The following is a 16573-nucleotide window of genomic DNA, read 5'->3' on the forward strand; positions in this document are numbered from 1 at the left end:
TAATTGGGTGCCCTTCGCTCAACTGGTAACCACTTGACGAACGTGCACTATGCGTACGTACTATATACATGTACATGTACACGTACATGTGGTATGGCGTATACAGTGCAATGTGCATGCATACATCTACATGTACATTGTACATGTACATTGTGCAGCAAGAGGTGTGAAGTCGCATCCAAATTAAGTGTGCTACATTCAGGCCAAGGTCCTCGCCCTTCACAAGTACTGTACGTGTATATATACGCTGGATGACTGTAGACGTAGCCGTAGCTCTGAAAAAAAAAACCGTTTCGGACACTAGCACGACCTGCACGTAGTACATACGTATCGATACATGTAGTTTGTACAAGTTGTAATACCGGCCCTGTCGTGTACGCTGAGCGTTGTTGGAAATCGTCGGGAACTTTTGACGATTTGTGCTTTCTTTTTGAACGAAGTTCCGGGACCGCTGAGTGATTCCGTTTCATTGTCTGCGAAAGGGTCGGCTGAAACTGAAAGTATGCCGACGTACAAACTGACATACTTCAATGCGAGAGGTTTGGCCGAATTGGCGCGGCTGATGTTCGCAGAGAAAGGAGTCGAGTATGAAGACGTTCGCATTGAACGAGATGAGTGGGCGGATTTAAAACAAAGTGAGGTTTTGCATCTTTATCCACGTGCCAGTCATTATGTAGGGGGTAATTGCATAATAACCCACCAACAGGCCAACTCGTTGTGTAGAATTGTGCCTCCAGCAAGCACTCCTCTTGGATGATGCATGTGCGTGGCCGTGGTGGGGAGATTTGCGGGAACGAATTCCATGTAGGGTCTACAAGTACAAGTAGCCTTGACACTGTTTGATACCCTACATGCATGAACCCTATGACCACGAGACTGGTCTGAAAAATTCTAAGCATTTTCTAAGTGCGTAGGCTACCTCAATGTTTTCACTGCTTTTTACATCTCAGGACATTCCAAGTGCTTTCAAATGGCTAACAGATCACTGTCCTGACTGTAGGGAAAAAGAAATCAGAAGTGATCATACCCCAGAAACATGTTACTGCTGCCATAGATGCAGAATTTAAAATAATGTCACTTAAACCCCAAGAAGGCCTAGACTTCCACCTACCACTGGCACCAGTCCACTTCTTCCCCCCTCCCCAATCTGCGTAGACAGGCTAGATCCCAGGGCTTCCTGTAGTGTTAGCTTCAAGGTAGCGTTCTGCTGGAAAATGCAGCTCTCATAAAAAGCAAAGAATATTTTTGTTCTGCTGGCGTGACTGGCAAATCAGTAAGCGTTCTATATCATTAATTTTCCCCTAAAGTGGCACATTAGCCATTAGAAAGTGATAACGCCCTAAAATGTCCAAGTTGGTTGGCCTAGGGAAAAAATTGAATCTTTTACCTAAAAATAATTAAAAATACTAGCATGACCTGTCTTATGGCGGAGCTAGGATTTTACTAGTAGGGGGCACAAAGGGAACACCAGCTTTCAGTGGTGTGGTTAAATGGGGGCAAAGTTTTGTTAGTCATATTCAGTAGCCATTCATCGTTTTTTGTTTCAGTGGGGGTCACCAGGAATGGGGGGGGGCATGTGCCTCCCGATATCTTGTTTATGGAACTCTTTCCGTGTTTCATCATCAGTCACACAGAAGGAATGTTATGACTTTTAAAATTAGTACTCGTAGTGCATGGTGGCAAATTTTGGCTTGGATACAGTTTGACTTATCAACCTATTCAGGCATGCTACTTGGCACAGTAGCAATGCCAAGAAGAATCCTTCTCAGGCCCAGGAAATAAAGTACATTCCAGCTTAAAAGATATTTACTTCCATGTACTTTGATGTTGCTTGAAATGAATACAACTCTTATCATTGTTATGCCCCAACTACATTGGGACAGTCCCAACTGTAATGCTGCAGTTGGGCTGGCCCAACTATTGTTGACTGCACTGCAGTTGGGCTGGGCCAACTGTTGGTGACCAATTTCCAATGTGTACCTGCACTGTAGGGCCACTGTTAACCAGAGGCTCAGCTTCCGTGGCACAAACATGTGCCAATGACATGGACATAATGTAGGAATGATGGATTTAAAGCATGATTTGTTAATTGGGATTTGATGTTCGGGTGAGAAGTAAACATTGATTAACCTTGTATGTCTCATCAGGAATCCTGGTATCAAATCTTATACAGTTTTAATTGTTTTATTTTGTAGCTACACCTCTTGGTCAGCTGCCAATGCTTCAGGTGGATGATCTGTGTATCCCACAGAGTAAAGCCTTCAGCCGCTACCTGGCTCGGGAGTTTGGTACGTAGGTGTTTCCTTGGCAAAACAGTACACATTCCCTCAAAATCAATCAAACTTTGCCCCAGTAAATAAGCCTTTTGCGAGTTAAATTTGAATAAAATCTGGTACACCGAGTTCTTTAAATTCACGTGAACGTAACAATTGGAATTCTCCATACTAAAGCCACTGTTGCTATACCTCGTGATTCGGGGCAAGCTTTTCCTTAGTTACATAAGAGACGCCTTGCAACAATACACTGTTCTCAATGGATATGAAGGGCACAAAGGAACCAGTCAAATCCAGAGATGGTGGTCGCTATGCAAAAGCTTGCCCCAGATCACGAGGTATAGCAACAGTGTCTTTAGACTGGGGAATTCAAATTGTTACGTTTCTATCTATGCAATCAGATAACACAGGGTACCAGATTTTATTGAAATTTAACTCGCAAGTGGCTTAGTGTGAGAGCTGGTCATGTGCACCAGCTGATACATGTACTAGACCATGTTCTTTCCTTCAGTAACCCTTGCGTTAGCATGTACAGTACTTCATGTCTGTGTGTTGGCCTTACTCAGGCTTTACCATCTTCAAATCTGACATTTTTGTTTGGAGGCTTTGGGAGGGGATGGCTCAGTTTAGTGCCTAAATCGACAGTTCACTTTCTCCTCTTTTTCCACCTTTCGTTAACTTGGTTCAACCATGAGCACTGATTTTCTTGTGCAGATTTCTATGGCTCCACAAACTATGAGGCAGCATGCATTGATGTTGTGACTGAAACCATTGATGACCTGTTGCAGGGACTGAGGCGGTTCTTGGTGGAACCAGACGAGGCACTCAAGGCAAGATGAAAGACATTAATTCTGAATTGCTGTCTTAACCCTAACTTGTCCTGTATCTTCCCAAATCCACTCAAAGGTTTTTGGAGAATTTGGCAAGATCCAGCACAGTAGAGTGCAGGCTGTATTCAGTACTTGGTGCTTCTCGAAAGTTGATTTACAAAGAATTGGTTTGCATATGGCACAATGGTTTCCTGCATACTGGATGAGACTGACCAAGGTTAGAGTTACCTCCACTTGTAGTCAAATGTTGTTTTCCTGTTTTCAATTTTTTTGTAATTTCATTCAGCGTTTGACCACATTTTACCATTATCGAGGTGGTTCCAAGTTTTTGTACATGTATAGTAAAATGTTTAACTTTGAGCTACATGTATGTTTTGGCAAGTTGTAAATATGCTGATGGGGGGGGAGACAATAGGAGATTTTGAGACACATGAGCAGAGTTGTAATCGAGTCAGTCACAAGTCAGTGCAAGTCACCACAAGTCAGTCACAAGTCACTGCAAGTCACCACAAGTCAGTCACAAGTCACTGCAAGTCACCACAAGTCTGTCACAAGTCACTGCAAGTCAGTCACAAGTCACTGCAAGTCACCACAAGTCTGTCACAAGTCACTGCAAGTCACCACAAGTCTGTCACAAGTCACCACAAGTGTGCCACAAGTCATTCAGCCACAAGTCAACTCTAAAGCTATTTAAATTAACTGTGACAAAGGCATTCCTTTGTTATTGTTCATCTCACCAGTTCCACGCTGACTTGTGAAATGACTTGGGAAATAAGTCGTGAGTTGACTTGTGGACTGACTTGTGACTGACACACTGAAGATCTACAGCTCTGCACATGAGGTACATTACCTCTTTGTAGCCACCAATTCAGTCTGTGTGGCATTAAAAACGTAGGCTAAACGTTAGTGGTAAAAAATAAAAGGGTTTCAGATTTGATCTTCATCTTCTTGTCGTTCCTCTGTGTTTTTTTTCTCAGGCCAAGAAAAAGGATGAATATTACTCTGAAGAGGGCCAGGGGCCGGCTGGTTTGAAGCGCCTTGGAAAGCTTCTTGGAGATCAGGAATACTTTGTTGGAAACAAGGTACGTCTTGTCAAGCAGCCCTGGGTTTTCTTATACGAAACTGCCGCCAATACTGTTTTGGAATGACCCCCCTTGCAAAATCTCAAGGTGCATTTTTTTCTCTGCCTGTGTGCCCATTGATGACATTTATTGCAAAATGAGGAAACTCTCAACTTGGAAAAAGTGTGACCATTTCCTTGATTATTGTATTTTCATTGAGGCTTAATTGATTTGAGCTAATGGTTTCGCTGATCGTCTTCCTGTTTATCCAGACAATATTTGGAAAATTCATTTCCCAAGTTTTCTTGATGGGAGCAGCAAAGTCATGCTGATGCTCTGGTACACTCAACGTACATGTACCTTCCACCTCTGTTAACCAGGTTCCAATCCCACCTGGGCCCACATCCTAGTTGAGTTGAAAGTCCCTACTGTATTCTGCTGGTTTCCTTGGAACAGGGGACAAAGTTTCGTCATTTATCTCAAATTGAACATTCCTTAACGGAAATTGCTTCAGTGTTAACAGCAATGCCATTTGGGCTTTTTCAGTTATTTGAGCTTTTAACACCAGACATGACTGACAAAATAATACATGTACAACTAAGTCCTTACCCATTGATTCAGTAAATGGTACAGCATGGTTTGTTGAAGCACTCTTCCCCCCCCCCAAAAAAAAAAACAACAGGGACAAAAACAGTGCCAGTAAAGCTCTACAAAGTTGGCAAAACATGCAAGTTTCCCCCTAGCATGCTGTTTACTCTTTCATAGATGTCCTTGGCTGATTTCTGCATGTTGATTGCTGGTGACTGGTACCTGAAAAGCAATGACCAGGGCATGGACAACTTCCCAGCGCTAGCTGCTCACCGCAACCGGGTCATGGAACGACCCAACATTGCCAAGTGGATAGAGACTCGCCCCAAGACAGAATTTTAAAGAGGTGCCAGTTTCAAAAGCTCAGCAAGATTTTGAATGTCAGAACCAAAGATCGTATAGCACCGAAGGCGCAAGATGGATAACTCTACCCAAAAGATGTAATTACCATGGGCACCATTTGAGCAAGCGATACACCTGCGCAGTTTACGGTAATGCTTGGGCGCAGGCTCACCAGGTGCACATGCCTGCTGCGGCACCTGCGCCTTTGCATTAATGTGCATTGCGCAGGCGTATCGCTTGCTCAAATGGCGCCTATGCAATTACAACGTTTTACGTGTATTTACGGTGAAGTTCGCCATTTTGTGCCGCTTTGTGGCGCTATTCGATCTTTGGTCAAAACTAATTGTATTCATAGATACCACGCACTGGTTTAGCAGTTGACCTGTTGATGACATGACCTTTACAGTTGTGCTGGGCTGAAGTGAAGTGCTGTGCAGTAGATTAACATTACAGCACTGCCTGGTACAACACTTTTCCTAATGGAAAGCCGAGTTTTCACTTATTGGGCTGAGAACCCATTGACTGTGCACATAACTTTGGATAGGACCCTCTTTTGATACAATACCCAAAATATGCAGTCCCAGATGCAATAAAGAATGTGTAAAATGGTTTTATCACACTGTTCCAAGAAGTATTGATGTGGAATTTTTGTAACTTGGCAAAGTAATACATCAGCATGATTCTGGAGGTGCTGCTAATTGAGCCTTGAAACAGTCAATGAAATATGAGCCTTGATGCAAGATACATATAGATCCAGTTTGCTTATCCCCAATTCATTGATAGGAAACTGTGATGGACAACAACTGAGGTGATTGTCTCAGGTCAAAATTAAGGTCCACATCGTTGTAATTTCTTCAGCAGTGCTATCTGCTGGATGGTCTTGAATCAAGTCTAGGTTTGTTCTCTAGCAAGAGGTGTGATATCCTCATAAAGCAAGAAAATCCACCAGGCACTTGCCTGGGACATTCTGGGTTTAAGTATGCCATCAAATCAAGGGTGTGGATTTGAGTCATGAGGTTTGAGTCAATGTGTCATTATCAGTGGTCTTACTAATGAAAGACTATCCAAGATTGGACATCGTTTATGAATAGCAGTAAGTCAGGTATTGTCAATCTTTTTTATTGTAAAGAAATTTTAAATGTACATAGATTTAATCAAGAAAGTCAAGTTTGTTCGATTCTTAGTATTTAGATTTAATCCTTGATACATCAATACTTTTAGAAGACTGAATCAGTCTGAAAATATAAATGTCTGAGTCAGGTTAATGATATTCAACTGGGAAATCTACATTTGAAATATGTGTTCTAAATGTTTTCATTTGAATGTGCTGTTCAGGTGTCTTGTTAATACTCAACGAGGCCTTTGGATCTCAATTTGGTCTTTTTGGCTTTAGAAGCAATCTTTGCCATTATTGTACACATTGGGCACTCCATAGTGATATTGGATCAGCAATTACCTCAAACAATTTGCCCCCCTGTAGGCTGGTTCATACTGATTTTGTGATATCAAAATCCAGTGTTCATGCTGCGACTTTGGAGAAATTGAACACCTTTCACCTTGAGCATAATGCTGCAAAAGTTTTGTGACGTCAAATTTGTCTTGCTGATCATTTTCGCCTGAAGTGTGAACTGGCCTTGTGTCAGCATCAATGCTTACTGACATAATTGCAGAAGTGAAGGCTGTAAATTATGTGCACACTTTGGGAAGATGAAACTGCTTTTGTTGATCTCAGTGTGCACATTCACTTTGAGGTCAAAACATCGCAAACTATCATGTAAAATGGAGCTCTCTTTTTGACGGTCTTGTCTTATAGGTTGATTTGAATATTGAATCAAAGATTCATAACTCAATTGTGATTTTGTTTCCAATGTAAAACGATAATCCAAACTGTTACAAACGTAGAACTTTATTCTTACAAGTGAATGTAGAATTATTCATTTTGAAGATGTATATTTCAATAATTCAGAGTTCCTGATTCTTTTATTCTTGTAAAATGAAGTTTTAAAGTTTAAAGTGCTACTTTTGTGAGATCGCTCATCAGTTTCTGAATGTGTTTATTTTATAATTAACTTAAAACTTTAGTTGACTATGGCAACAGAGTAACCCCTTAAAGCCAAACTTTAATTCAAGCTATTTTGAAAAAAAAAATTACTTTTGTCAAGGGGCATGGTAGAGATTTCTATAAAATTGAGACGAAAAATAAGGTTTTGTGTGACTGGAGTCTTCTTGGTTGGTTTCTTAACTGATGAGAAAGCATTTGTGGACTCAGTCATTATTAAAGGAACAATGCCATGAATTTTGCTTGGAATCACCTTTTGTGTATGCTTAAACTTTTCTTTAATGCATGAAAACGGAAATTTGTTCGGAGTAGCAGTTCACTTAGGGGCCTTTGTTTTTTCAACATTCTAAATGGACCAACCTTTTCTAAACAAGTGAGGGCGCTGTTAGTGTAATCAGTGATGGGAAAACACTGTCCAGTAGGTATGTTTTCATGTTCAAATTTTGAACCCTAAATTTGCTTTTTGAAAACGTTCCCGAGAAAAGGTTAGTTTTTGACTTATTTGCAATATACATAGGAAACAAATTTTTTGACAGCTACGCGTAAAAATCTAGCAATGCTTTTATACACAAAATATCAATGCGATAATTGAGGTTCGGTGCCTCGGATTACACCACATTTTTTCTCATGAATGTGCCATTTCACATTGGCATAAAAACCAAGGAGATCCCAAAATACAGATAAAATAGATCCAAAATTGCAAATGAGGTTAATTAAAACACCACGGTGCATTTTTTCAAGGATTTTAGTAAAATGTTTCCATTACCTGGTCCATTTAAAGCTGTGCTGTGCTTTTTCAAAATATCAATTTTCTTTTCCAAATGAACATCGAGGGATTAATTATGATTTACGGCAACGAATCAATTTGCTTGTTTGCATTTTCCTGCCTTCATAGAGTGGTTTTAAGGCAGCAAAAGAAGTGCAATACGTTCTGAACCAAATACACTCATCCCTGAACTGAAACTGGTGTGAAATGTGAGGGCAATGTTGTAATAATCGCCGTGAGATATAAATAATAACTCCACGTTGTGAAATTTTGAAATTAATGACCTCTCTTCATTTCTCTTCATTTCAATACCATTTCAGTCCGTCTGGAAATAGCAAATTTACACTCAATTTGTTGGGATGATATCTGTTTAACTATGAAAAAAATATGGACATATCGATATCAGTAACGAAGAGGAAAAAGCAAAATATGCCATCAGCTTCTGCTTGAACGCTACATTGAGCTGCCATGTTTCCTCATTTACATACACCCGGCAGGATTCTGTCGGATTCATTGCCCGCTACCGGTCCCTACGGCGTAATTGTTTTCCTTGGAAGGTTAGGGGTAAGTGTAATAAAATGAGCGTATCCGTTGCCCATGCGTTTTTCGTTTAGGAAGGTAGGGGACAATTATCGATGATGGGGTGCACAACCTTTTAAGAATAAGGCATAATAAAATTGCGTTTTTGGCCGATTCGCATGGTAGCTCTGTTAAAAGAGCGTTATATTTAGAACCTACAAGCTGAGGGTTATAGGCTACATGTAGTATTTTTTCTTGGTGGGGAATTAGTTGGTTGGAGGATGTTTTTATGATAGGAAAGTAAAGGCCGACATTTACCTTAGCGCTTAAGTTTCTTACTGTCCACTAAATTGATCGAGCATGCAGTTAACCACGCCCATATATGATAATTACACCTTCCTTGCCATACGTTCAGAAGACGTTTGTAAGACGTCTGGAGACTATGTAACGGGACGGGAGCCAGTCTAGACTAATCTGCCAACTGTTTGTACACAGCAAATGAGCTCATCACCAAGTGGCAGCAGGCAGTCATATTGCCGGACTTCTTTTTCCATCGCTCATACCTGTATTATAATGAACGAGTCTATCCGCGCGGAACAAAAGCGGCGTGTTTGTAAATGAAATTGATGGTCCTTTCACCAGTCGTGTAGAATTCGAAAATGACGCGGACTGGCTGTAGACTTTTCTTCGTGGCTGCAGCGTGCAAAGAGCGAATTGAAGGGATGGCTGACTGGGAAGAGCAGGATAAGTCCGACTTGATTCAAGCCTACTTTGACACCGGCTGCAATACACAGGAACGCTAGCTTACCGGGGAGATTGTGAGATATTGTGGGAGTCCAAGGAAAATCATCAAAAAAGTCAAGCTTTACACGCCGTACAGTCAGCGCATGCGCAGTACTAGATGAAGGAGAGGCACAGTACAGACAGGAGAAAAAACAAGCATATGTTACAAACTAAGAGCAAAAACGATTTAATGGGATTTTCAGAAGAAAGAACTGAAATAAGTCAGAATACCTGAGAGAAAATGATCATCGAAGTCGCACTCAGTACATTTTCAATGGCCCGCTCACACTTCTTGCCGCCATGAAGGTCATTTGTGCACATGCGTACATGCGTTTATTAGTAAAAAGGTCTACTGTTTAGGATCGTACGCTTGAACGCCGGTGAGCTTTTGTGATGGAAACGAGACGTTGGATGGATTATTTTATTAGTTAATAATCTTACGTAATCAAATATGCAGTAGAGTTTTCGAGCAGTGAATATTCGTTTATTTCCTGTCTTCGTTTTAAAAAAATCATGATATTCTGGCAACCAGGGTTTTCACAAGAATATGAAACACATAAATATGGAGCCAGTGTTGAACTAAACCGCCATCCTGATAGTCATTATCTTGCAAAAATTTCTTAAAGCCAGATTCACGAACTTAAAAATCAGGTTTGCTGTGATTTTATTCTGTCACAGTAATTCATTGCCAAACCGAAAGTCCAGTTGATATTCGAATAGTGTAGAATGTGGTAAGGTTTAATGATGTCGATAAAAAATCAGTTTATGATATGTCAAGGATCGATAGTCGCTCCTAATGACGATGTTGCATGAAATGGCTCGATATCTCTTTAAAAAACGTTTGCACTCCTTTATCATGCATGTCCGATTACAAACGTCCATTGTAAATATATATGTGGGGTATATCTTCAGGAAAACCCTTACAAGAAATATTTTTAACACTTTATGTTGCACTTCATGTTGGCAACAGCAGTGCGGCGTCTCCACATGAGACTATGGCATGCACAAGTATCGAACAACTGGCTAGTACGGCTCTTCATCGCTGCCTCTTTTGATCAAAATTCGAAGCCGTTAGTAGCAGGATACAGGACCGGATTATGGCTACCCCTGTCATGCGCCGCCCCATTCTATTCCACGTATTAACTAAAACTGATACACCGGCAGTGCTGGATGAACATACGCGCGGGTGCTGAGCTAGGAGAGTGGCCAGGTGGCACGCTGATCCCATGCTCGGTTTGAAATTTCGGATGGAAATCACTACTGATATTGGAAGATAAGGTGCAGGTCCCGTGCTAAAACAAACCCTACACACAAACTGTAGGAAAAAAAGGGACAAGTTGTTTGGTTAGAGCTCCATCATGTTTGAACCAGTCGGCTTACTGCATGGCGCTGGCTTCAGCTGCCTTTCTTAACACTCACAAATGAGCCCAACTAGCCTTCGCATAATCAATGATATAATCCCAGAGCAAACTAGCAAATGCTTTACGTGGGTGGAGCAGTGCGCGTGTAAATATACATGTATACTAAATAACATCACGTGACCAAAAAAGGGAGCGGCTCAACACTTCTGAATTTCAAGACTGGGGAGCACATTTCATGTTGCAATCAGTGTGCAACAGGTCCCTTCCTTCCGCCAAGCCCAAGTTACGTCTTTTTCATCATGCCCAAGTACAAGCTCACCTACTTTGACATCCGTGGCCTAGCAGAATCAGCCCGTATGCTGTTTGTGATCGCAGGGCAGGAATTTGAAGACGTCAGACTCCAGCAAAAGGAATGGCCAGCAATCAAGCCAAGTAAGTCTGGATTGAAAAGCACATGGAGTCCAAAGAAAATGGAAACATTTTCAAAAATTGGCCCAGTCACTAAAAAGACCGAGTTTGACCATTATCCGTCACTGCCCTTTTTGAGATTGTTGATGAAGCCCATCTTTTGAGGTGAGTTACTCATGCACTTGTGTATAGTGAAGCCCTTCCTGTTTGGTATCTGAAAATCGTGAATTTCCAGATGACATGAGCATTAAGGCTTGAGTTGCTCGAGGTAAGTTACACACGGGTATTTTAAGAGTCAACATCTTTGATAGACTTTTTTAATTGATGGGAGATCTCACCCGGAACTAACTATGCGAGAGCTGGAACAGTTTAGAGACAGAAGTCCTTAATGCGTCATTGAGTCGACAGACATTTGAAGAGAAAACTTCAAAATTCTTCTACACCGGAATACTCCCAACCACACACAAAGAACAATAAACGGAATGGGATATGACCGTATTAAGTTGACCGTAAGGATTTATGTGCAGATGGGATAAGCTGTATTATTATGGGTGCACAAGTTTTGAAGGTAAACGTTGTTTTGAAATAACACGTGTTGGGAGAAATGATTCACGAGATAGAGGAGGTGTAGCTGAAATAAATGTTGCGGTATAAATCTCTTACTCCCAGACAATCACCATATGTCACTGCAAGCGTGCATGAACCCAGATCACCAGGTTTTCAGCCCCATTCTCACCCCAATCTTTAGTTTTTTTGCGCATGCTCTGTTTCTCTCATGCAAATCATGCTTTTAATATCTCCATGGCCAATCCAGTGTTCTTTTTTTTATACAGCTGCGTGCCCGCGGCCAGACTACAGCTGCACCCATAAGGTTTCGCCACGTTCTCAAGTGTTTAAAGAGCAAACAAACAGTTGTGTAATCACAATGAATGCGCGAACTCTTCCCTTTCAAGTCAACGTGGCGATTATTTCTTACTTTTGCCAGCAAGGAAATATCGGCTTATTAGCCATGCATCCCAACAAACATCCCACTGGCGCTGAACGCTGTATCCATGGAGACGGAGTGCGACAGCTGAAATCGTCCCCCGAGTTTTGGCTCCAATAAGGTTTTGGTTACTGGAAGAAAGTTTGTAGTAAACTGAAAAAAAAACGATAAAAATATTTTTTCTTTAGGGGCCATTAATGATGCGACCGAAAATTATTGCTTAACCTGTGAAATTAAAAACTAACTTTATGGATTTTCTTCCCTCCAGAAAGTAGCAACCAGGTTCTGTGAACAACCTTGAGCGAAATATTAAGTGAAGTTGCACCACGAGCTATTTTTAATTTCAAAGGGAAATTGATCAGCGAATTATTGATTTAAAAACCTCCACCACTGAAACCCTTTTGTCTGAAAATACTTGTATGGGACAGTGAAAGCATACTCTAAGCAAATAACCGCGTTTATTGTGCGAATTATTTAACGAAATCTTTCGAATGGTCTCTCTTAACAGCGACACCATTTGGACGTCTCCCATTGCTTGAAGTTGACGGCAAAGTACTTCCAGAGTCTAGGGCCATAAACTACTATCTGGCAAAAGAATTCAGTAAGTGTCACTGTTATAGCTTCAATTCGTTCCATCTTCGCTTTATATGGAATCATCCAATCTATAAGCTTGGCAATCTGTTTTTGTCAGTCCTAAAATACATAACCATGTACAAACCCAATGTTTTAAAGCGTACGGTATTGTGACTAAGGATAGGAACTACACTGTACAATGCACGTGCATTTGTTAGAGCCGTACAGCTTGTATCAGATCATGTCAGGAATCTGGATAATAGAAAACATATTCTTTATTGCGTGTCTCTGCTCCTTGCAGACCTATACGGTGCCAGTAACTGGGAGGGCGCCGCCATCGACGTTGTTGGCGAGCTAGTGTTCGACATGATGAAGCCCTTTGGCGAATTCATGTTCGAAAAAGACGAAGCGAGAAAGGTGAGACACCATTCCACATACCACACAGATCATTATTCACAATTACAACAAATCTGTCGGAGACTTGTTGGTTGAATTTTATTATCGAGGAAATAAATCGCAAACGAAGAGAGTCGCTGGTATATTTGTGATTCAATTTTTTTCGTCAGTATAAGTGGTAAATTTTGAGGCCCCCGACCAAATGACGTAATCCAGGATGCAAGGGCAATGTGTCCATTCCCTGCGACCATTTGCCAGTCCCCCCCCCCTCCAATCAAGTTTTAAATCTTTTTCCGATGAATTGATGGGGTATGTTTCCAGAAAAAGATTCCTCATTTTGCAATCCCTCCCCGGAAACCGCTAGCTACGCCCCTAGGCTCCCTTTCTCATTATATCCCACCCTGAAGACTTAATTAGGGGGGCCTACCTGCTTACCTGCATTAAGGCCGGTTCATGATAGTGCAAAAGCGAACACAAACGCAAATTAGGGGGCAGATCAAATGTTTGCGGTACGAATTGGCAAAAATTGAACAAATGCGAGATTTTGCATTTTACATGCCATCATATTCGCCTTGCTTTCATGTTCGCCTCTAAGAACCAGCCTTTCAGGCCTTATGTTGGAACACTCGAAAGCTTTAAGTCAGAAAAAGACTTTTGTAACTGATGAAGTTTATATAAATTCATGTTTTACCTTCACAAGAGTTAAGTTTAGGGTAAATATGCTTTAAGCAAATAGACCATTATGTCTATTTTTCACAATTTATTTCATGGTTAAAGGCTGAACTTAAAAAGAAGTACGATGAAGCCCTGCCTGTTGGTCTGGAGAGGTTGGAGGGGTCGTTGGCTAAGAACAATGGTGGAGATGGCTTCTTCGTCGGTGACAAGGTGGGACTGGGAAAGAATGTTTGTCTGGAGTGCATGGTTTATTTACTAAGCTGGTGAATATTTCTTATCATTTGTCACTACTGTATCTATTGGACAGACAAGTGAGTGCATTCACTCAAGTGGAGTGAGTAAAGTTGTGAGTTTTCTACCTTGTGGATAAGAGATGTTGATCATTCAGAACTGAGGTGTCCAATTGGCGCATGTTCACAGCTCAAGAATTATAGAACTGTGGCGGGGAACTCATAATGAATATTTATTTGAATTTCTTTCCACTGGCAGATCAGCTTAGCAGACATCAGCGTTTTCAATGCGTTCGAATACTGTGTGAAGGGAGACAATGCCACAATACTAGACAAGTACCCCAAGCTGAAGGCGTGGCAGGCCCGTGTAGCTTCCGACGAGAAAATTGCAGCTTACCTCGCCCAGCGCAAATCCACAGAGTTCTGATTTTGAAAAAAATACCTGCATTACATCTACGTCAATTAAGGTCACGTGCCATCTCTGTTTAAAAACGCATAAATTCGTACAAACAATTATTATACAGGGGCAAACAGACAATTCTCGAGCGAGTTGGGGAAATGCAAGGAAGCAGACGCACAGATTGGGGACATAATACCTGAAACGAAAAAGATAACATAAATTTTAAGTTTAAATTATGTAGAACTCCACTGACAACCAAGTTTTTCTCAAAGTTATAATACGTCTTTAGATCCATTGAAAAGACTGAATTGACTGACACCCGTCGCTCTTTTTCATTTTCACAACAAGCGTGAGTTCAAGAAAGTAAAAAAAGGCATTTAAATTTGCTAGCAGAAACAAGGCAAATTATGAACGCTTGTCGTCAGCTGTCGCACCAGTTTTCTTTTCTCTAATCAATAACCGATTCCAAAAAGAAACAGGAAAGTTTATGGAAGTAGGATTTGATACCGACAAGCAAACACGCATTAAAAGATCGTAAGTACGAGTGATTTGTGAAGTAGAATTGTTAAAGCAGGTTGCCAAATGTACACTTGATAAAATAAAGTGGAACCGAGGTGTATGCAGTACAACATAATATTATCATAAAAGGAAGTCTTCACTCGTTTTATGATCCCCGTCAGTGTTGTTGACATTAATGAATAGTTAGTCTATAATTAGAAGCTCAGATGGAGCGTATATTTAGTTTACAAATTTCTAATTATTCATAAGCATGGAGCAATTCTCTTGCGGAAGAATAATTGTTTAGTCATTATTCAAATTAGACGAGACTTCTAACATTGTTTCCAAATCTGTTTTAACATATCCGTTTTTGGCTGTGCTCGTTTTCTCATCTTCCACGCAGCATAATTAGCTGTTCTGAAACCTCTGTAAGCCAAATGCGATGCTCCAGCTGACCTTAAACTGTGCAAGCCATATATTTTGGGGCCTCTTTCAATGTATCTAAGAACAGCTCTCTGCACCTTGTGTAACTATTAGTGGCCTGTTCTTCAAAGGAACATGCGCTTTCTGTTTGGGACGGTAAGAGAGTGCTGTGAATATGGAAGCATCTCCTATTTTAGTGTCACACTTAAACAAGAACAACTTCAAAATGGAGACTGGAGAGTACTCACTGTTCGTGTCAGAGATAACCGTTGTTGAACCGTCTAAAAATATCAGTTTTGGACCTGGGAAAAAACTGAAAACACATTTCCACCCTGCAATTGAGAAATGTGATTGGCTTTTAGTTAAAGCCATTCCATCATGTCTGAAAACAGGGGAAATTTTAGTGATATGTAACAAGCTATTCTGAGGTCAAACAACTTATTGTTCGGACTACCCAATTTGTCCACAACCCTTTTAACTGTTTCAAGAGAGACGGGTTCTTTTTGCACTGTGGGTTTGTAGAGTTGACGTCTGCTGCTAACATAATCTGCTGTACTATTGGTGAGTCAACCGGGTTGGGTTTCGCATCGACCAGATAATGTATCCATTTTATCGCAGCAGCCGATGTTGTGGTTATTAGACTGTCGAATTTAGCAGAAGTTTTCTTGTGAACAAGATATGCAGCAATGTGTTCATCCTGAACTGGGAGTCTTATTTTTACATTCAGTTGTTTTAACCATTCGAAAAACTGTCTACAGTTGTACAAATAACTATTTATTGTGCCTTGAGCTTTAGCTCGTACAGCATGGTTGAAATTTTGCTCGTTCACATCTTGAAGACTGTCGGGAAAGTTTTACAAAATGGCTGAGAGGAAATTTTCTAATGATAGAAAATAAGAGAAAGAATGAGACGTTTAAGTTTGTTGGCAATCTATGTGGATTGCACAGACTAAACCAATGAATTGCGGAGACCCCAGTAAGGAATTTTTAAATCTTCCTTGTACCAAGGCAATCAAACTATCCATCTCAAGCTTCGACTTGTTTTCTTTCCAAAAATTGATTTCGGAAAGTCAAAGTTCGTTTACCCTGTCCAATGTGACTTCATCTGCTGAATTGCTACAAGGATCTGGAAATGTCTGGTCATAAGCCTTGTTATTATGTTACCATAGACTGGACTCAGTGATACAATCTGACCAAGAAAGGGGTGGACATTCCTAACAGTTAGGATGTCGGACTGCTGAATTTCAGAAATAGTTTCCTTGATCTTATCTATACGTCTTTGGAGAATTTTCAAAGAACCACCCTGGGAATTCAAATGGTGGCACTGGCATACGACAAACGCAAGCAGAGGACTTGTAAGTAATGAGGAGATCGTAGGAAAAAGAGATGATGATGCGACTGGAG

The 16573-nt window shown here is 40.8% G+C and overlaps 2 protein-coding genes across 2 annotated transcripts; both read left to right on the top strand.

Annotated features, from left to right (window-relative positions):
- The first annotated feature begins 203 nt into the window (after positions 1–203).
- Positions 204–7402, top strand: LOC110973028 (hematopoietic prostaglandin D synthase-like). Its single transcript, XM_022223431.2, has 5 exons — positions 204–635; positions 2196–2288; positions 2988–3103; positions 4081–4185; positions 4930–7402. Exons 1-5 carry the CDS (start codon positions 503–505, stop codon positions 5092–5094), a joined length of 612 nt encoding a protein of 203 aa, XP_022079123.2. The 5' UTR covers positions 204–502; the 3' UTR covers positions 5095–7402.
- Positions 7403–10686: 3284 nt separating this feature from the next.
- Positions 10687–15905, top strand: LOC147796055 (S-crystallin SL11-like). The gene is made up of 5 exons (XM_087130170.1): positions 10687–11014; positions 12484–12576; positions 12850–12965; positions 13722–13829; positions 14109–15905. Exons 1-5 carry the CDS (start codon positions 10882–10884, stop codon positions 14274–14276), a joined length of 618 nt encoding a protein of 205 aa, XP_086986296.1. The 5' UTR covers positions 10687–10881; the 3' UTR covers positions 14277–15905.
- The last annotated feature ends 668 nt before the right edge of the window (positions 15906–16573 follow it).

Source organism: Acanthaster planci, linkage group LG19 (assembly GCF_054643075.1).
Source record: "Acanthaster planci isolate LZ-2023a linkage group LG19, COTS_SCS, whole genome shotgun sequence".
Taxonomy (NCBI): domain Eukaryota; kingdom Metazoa; phylum Echinodermata; class Asteroidea; order Valvatida; family Acanthasteridae; genus Acanthaster; species Acanthaster planci.

What these genes read in the sequence shown, in the direction of transcription:
- LOC110973028 (XM_022223431.2), top strand. Translation starts at nt 503, where the DNA reads ATGCCGACGTACAAACTGACATACTTCAATGCGAGAGGTTTGGCCGAA. An exon ending in GTGGGCGGATTTAAAACAAA is followed by an intron (nt 636 to 2,195) that starts GTGAGGTTTTGC and finishes TTTATTTTGTAG; the next exon opens with CTACACCTCTTGGTCAGCTG. An exon ending in CTACCTGGCTCGGGAGTTTG is followed by an intron (nt 2,289 to 2,987) that starts GTACGTAGGTGT and finishes TTTCTTGTGCAG; the next exon opens with ATTTCTATGGCTCCACAAAC.
- LOC147796055 (XM_087130170.1), top strand. Translation starts at nt 10,882, where the DNA reads ATGCCCAAGTACAAGCTCACCTACTTTGACATCCGTGGCCTAGCAGAA. An exon ending in CTATCTGGCAAAAGAATTCA is followed by an intron (nt 12,577 to 12,849) that starts GTAAGTGTCACT and finishes TGCTCCTTGCAG; the next exon opens with ACCTATACGGTGCCAGTAAC. An exon ending in GCTTCTTCGTCGGTGACAAG is followed by an intron (nt 13,830 to 14,108) that starts GTGGGACTGGGA and finishes TTCCACTGGCAG; the next exon opens with ATCAGCTTAGCAGACATCAG.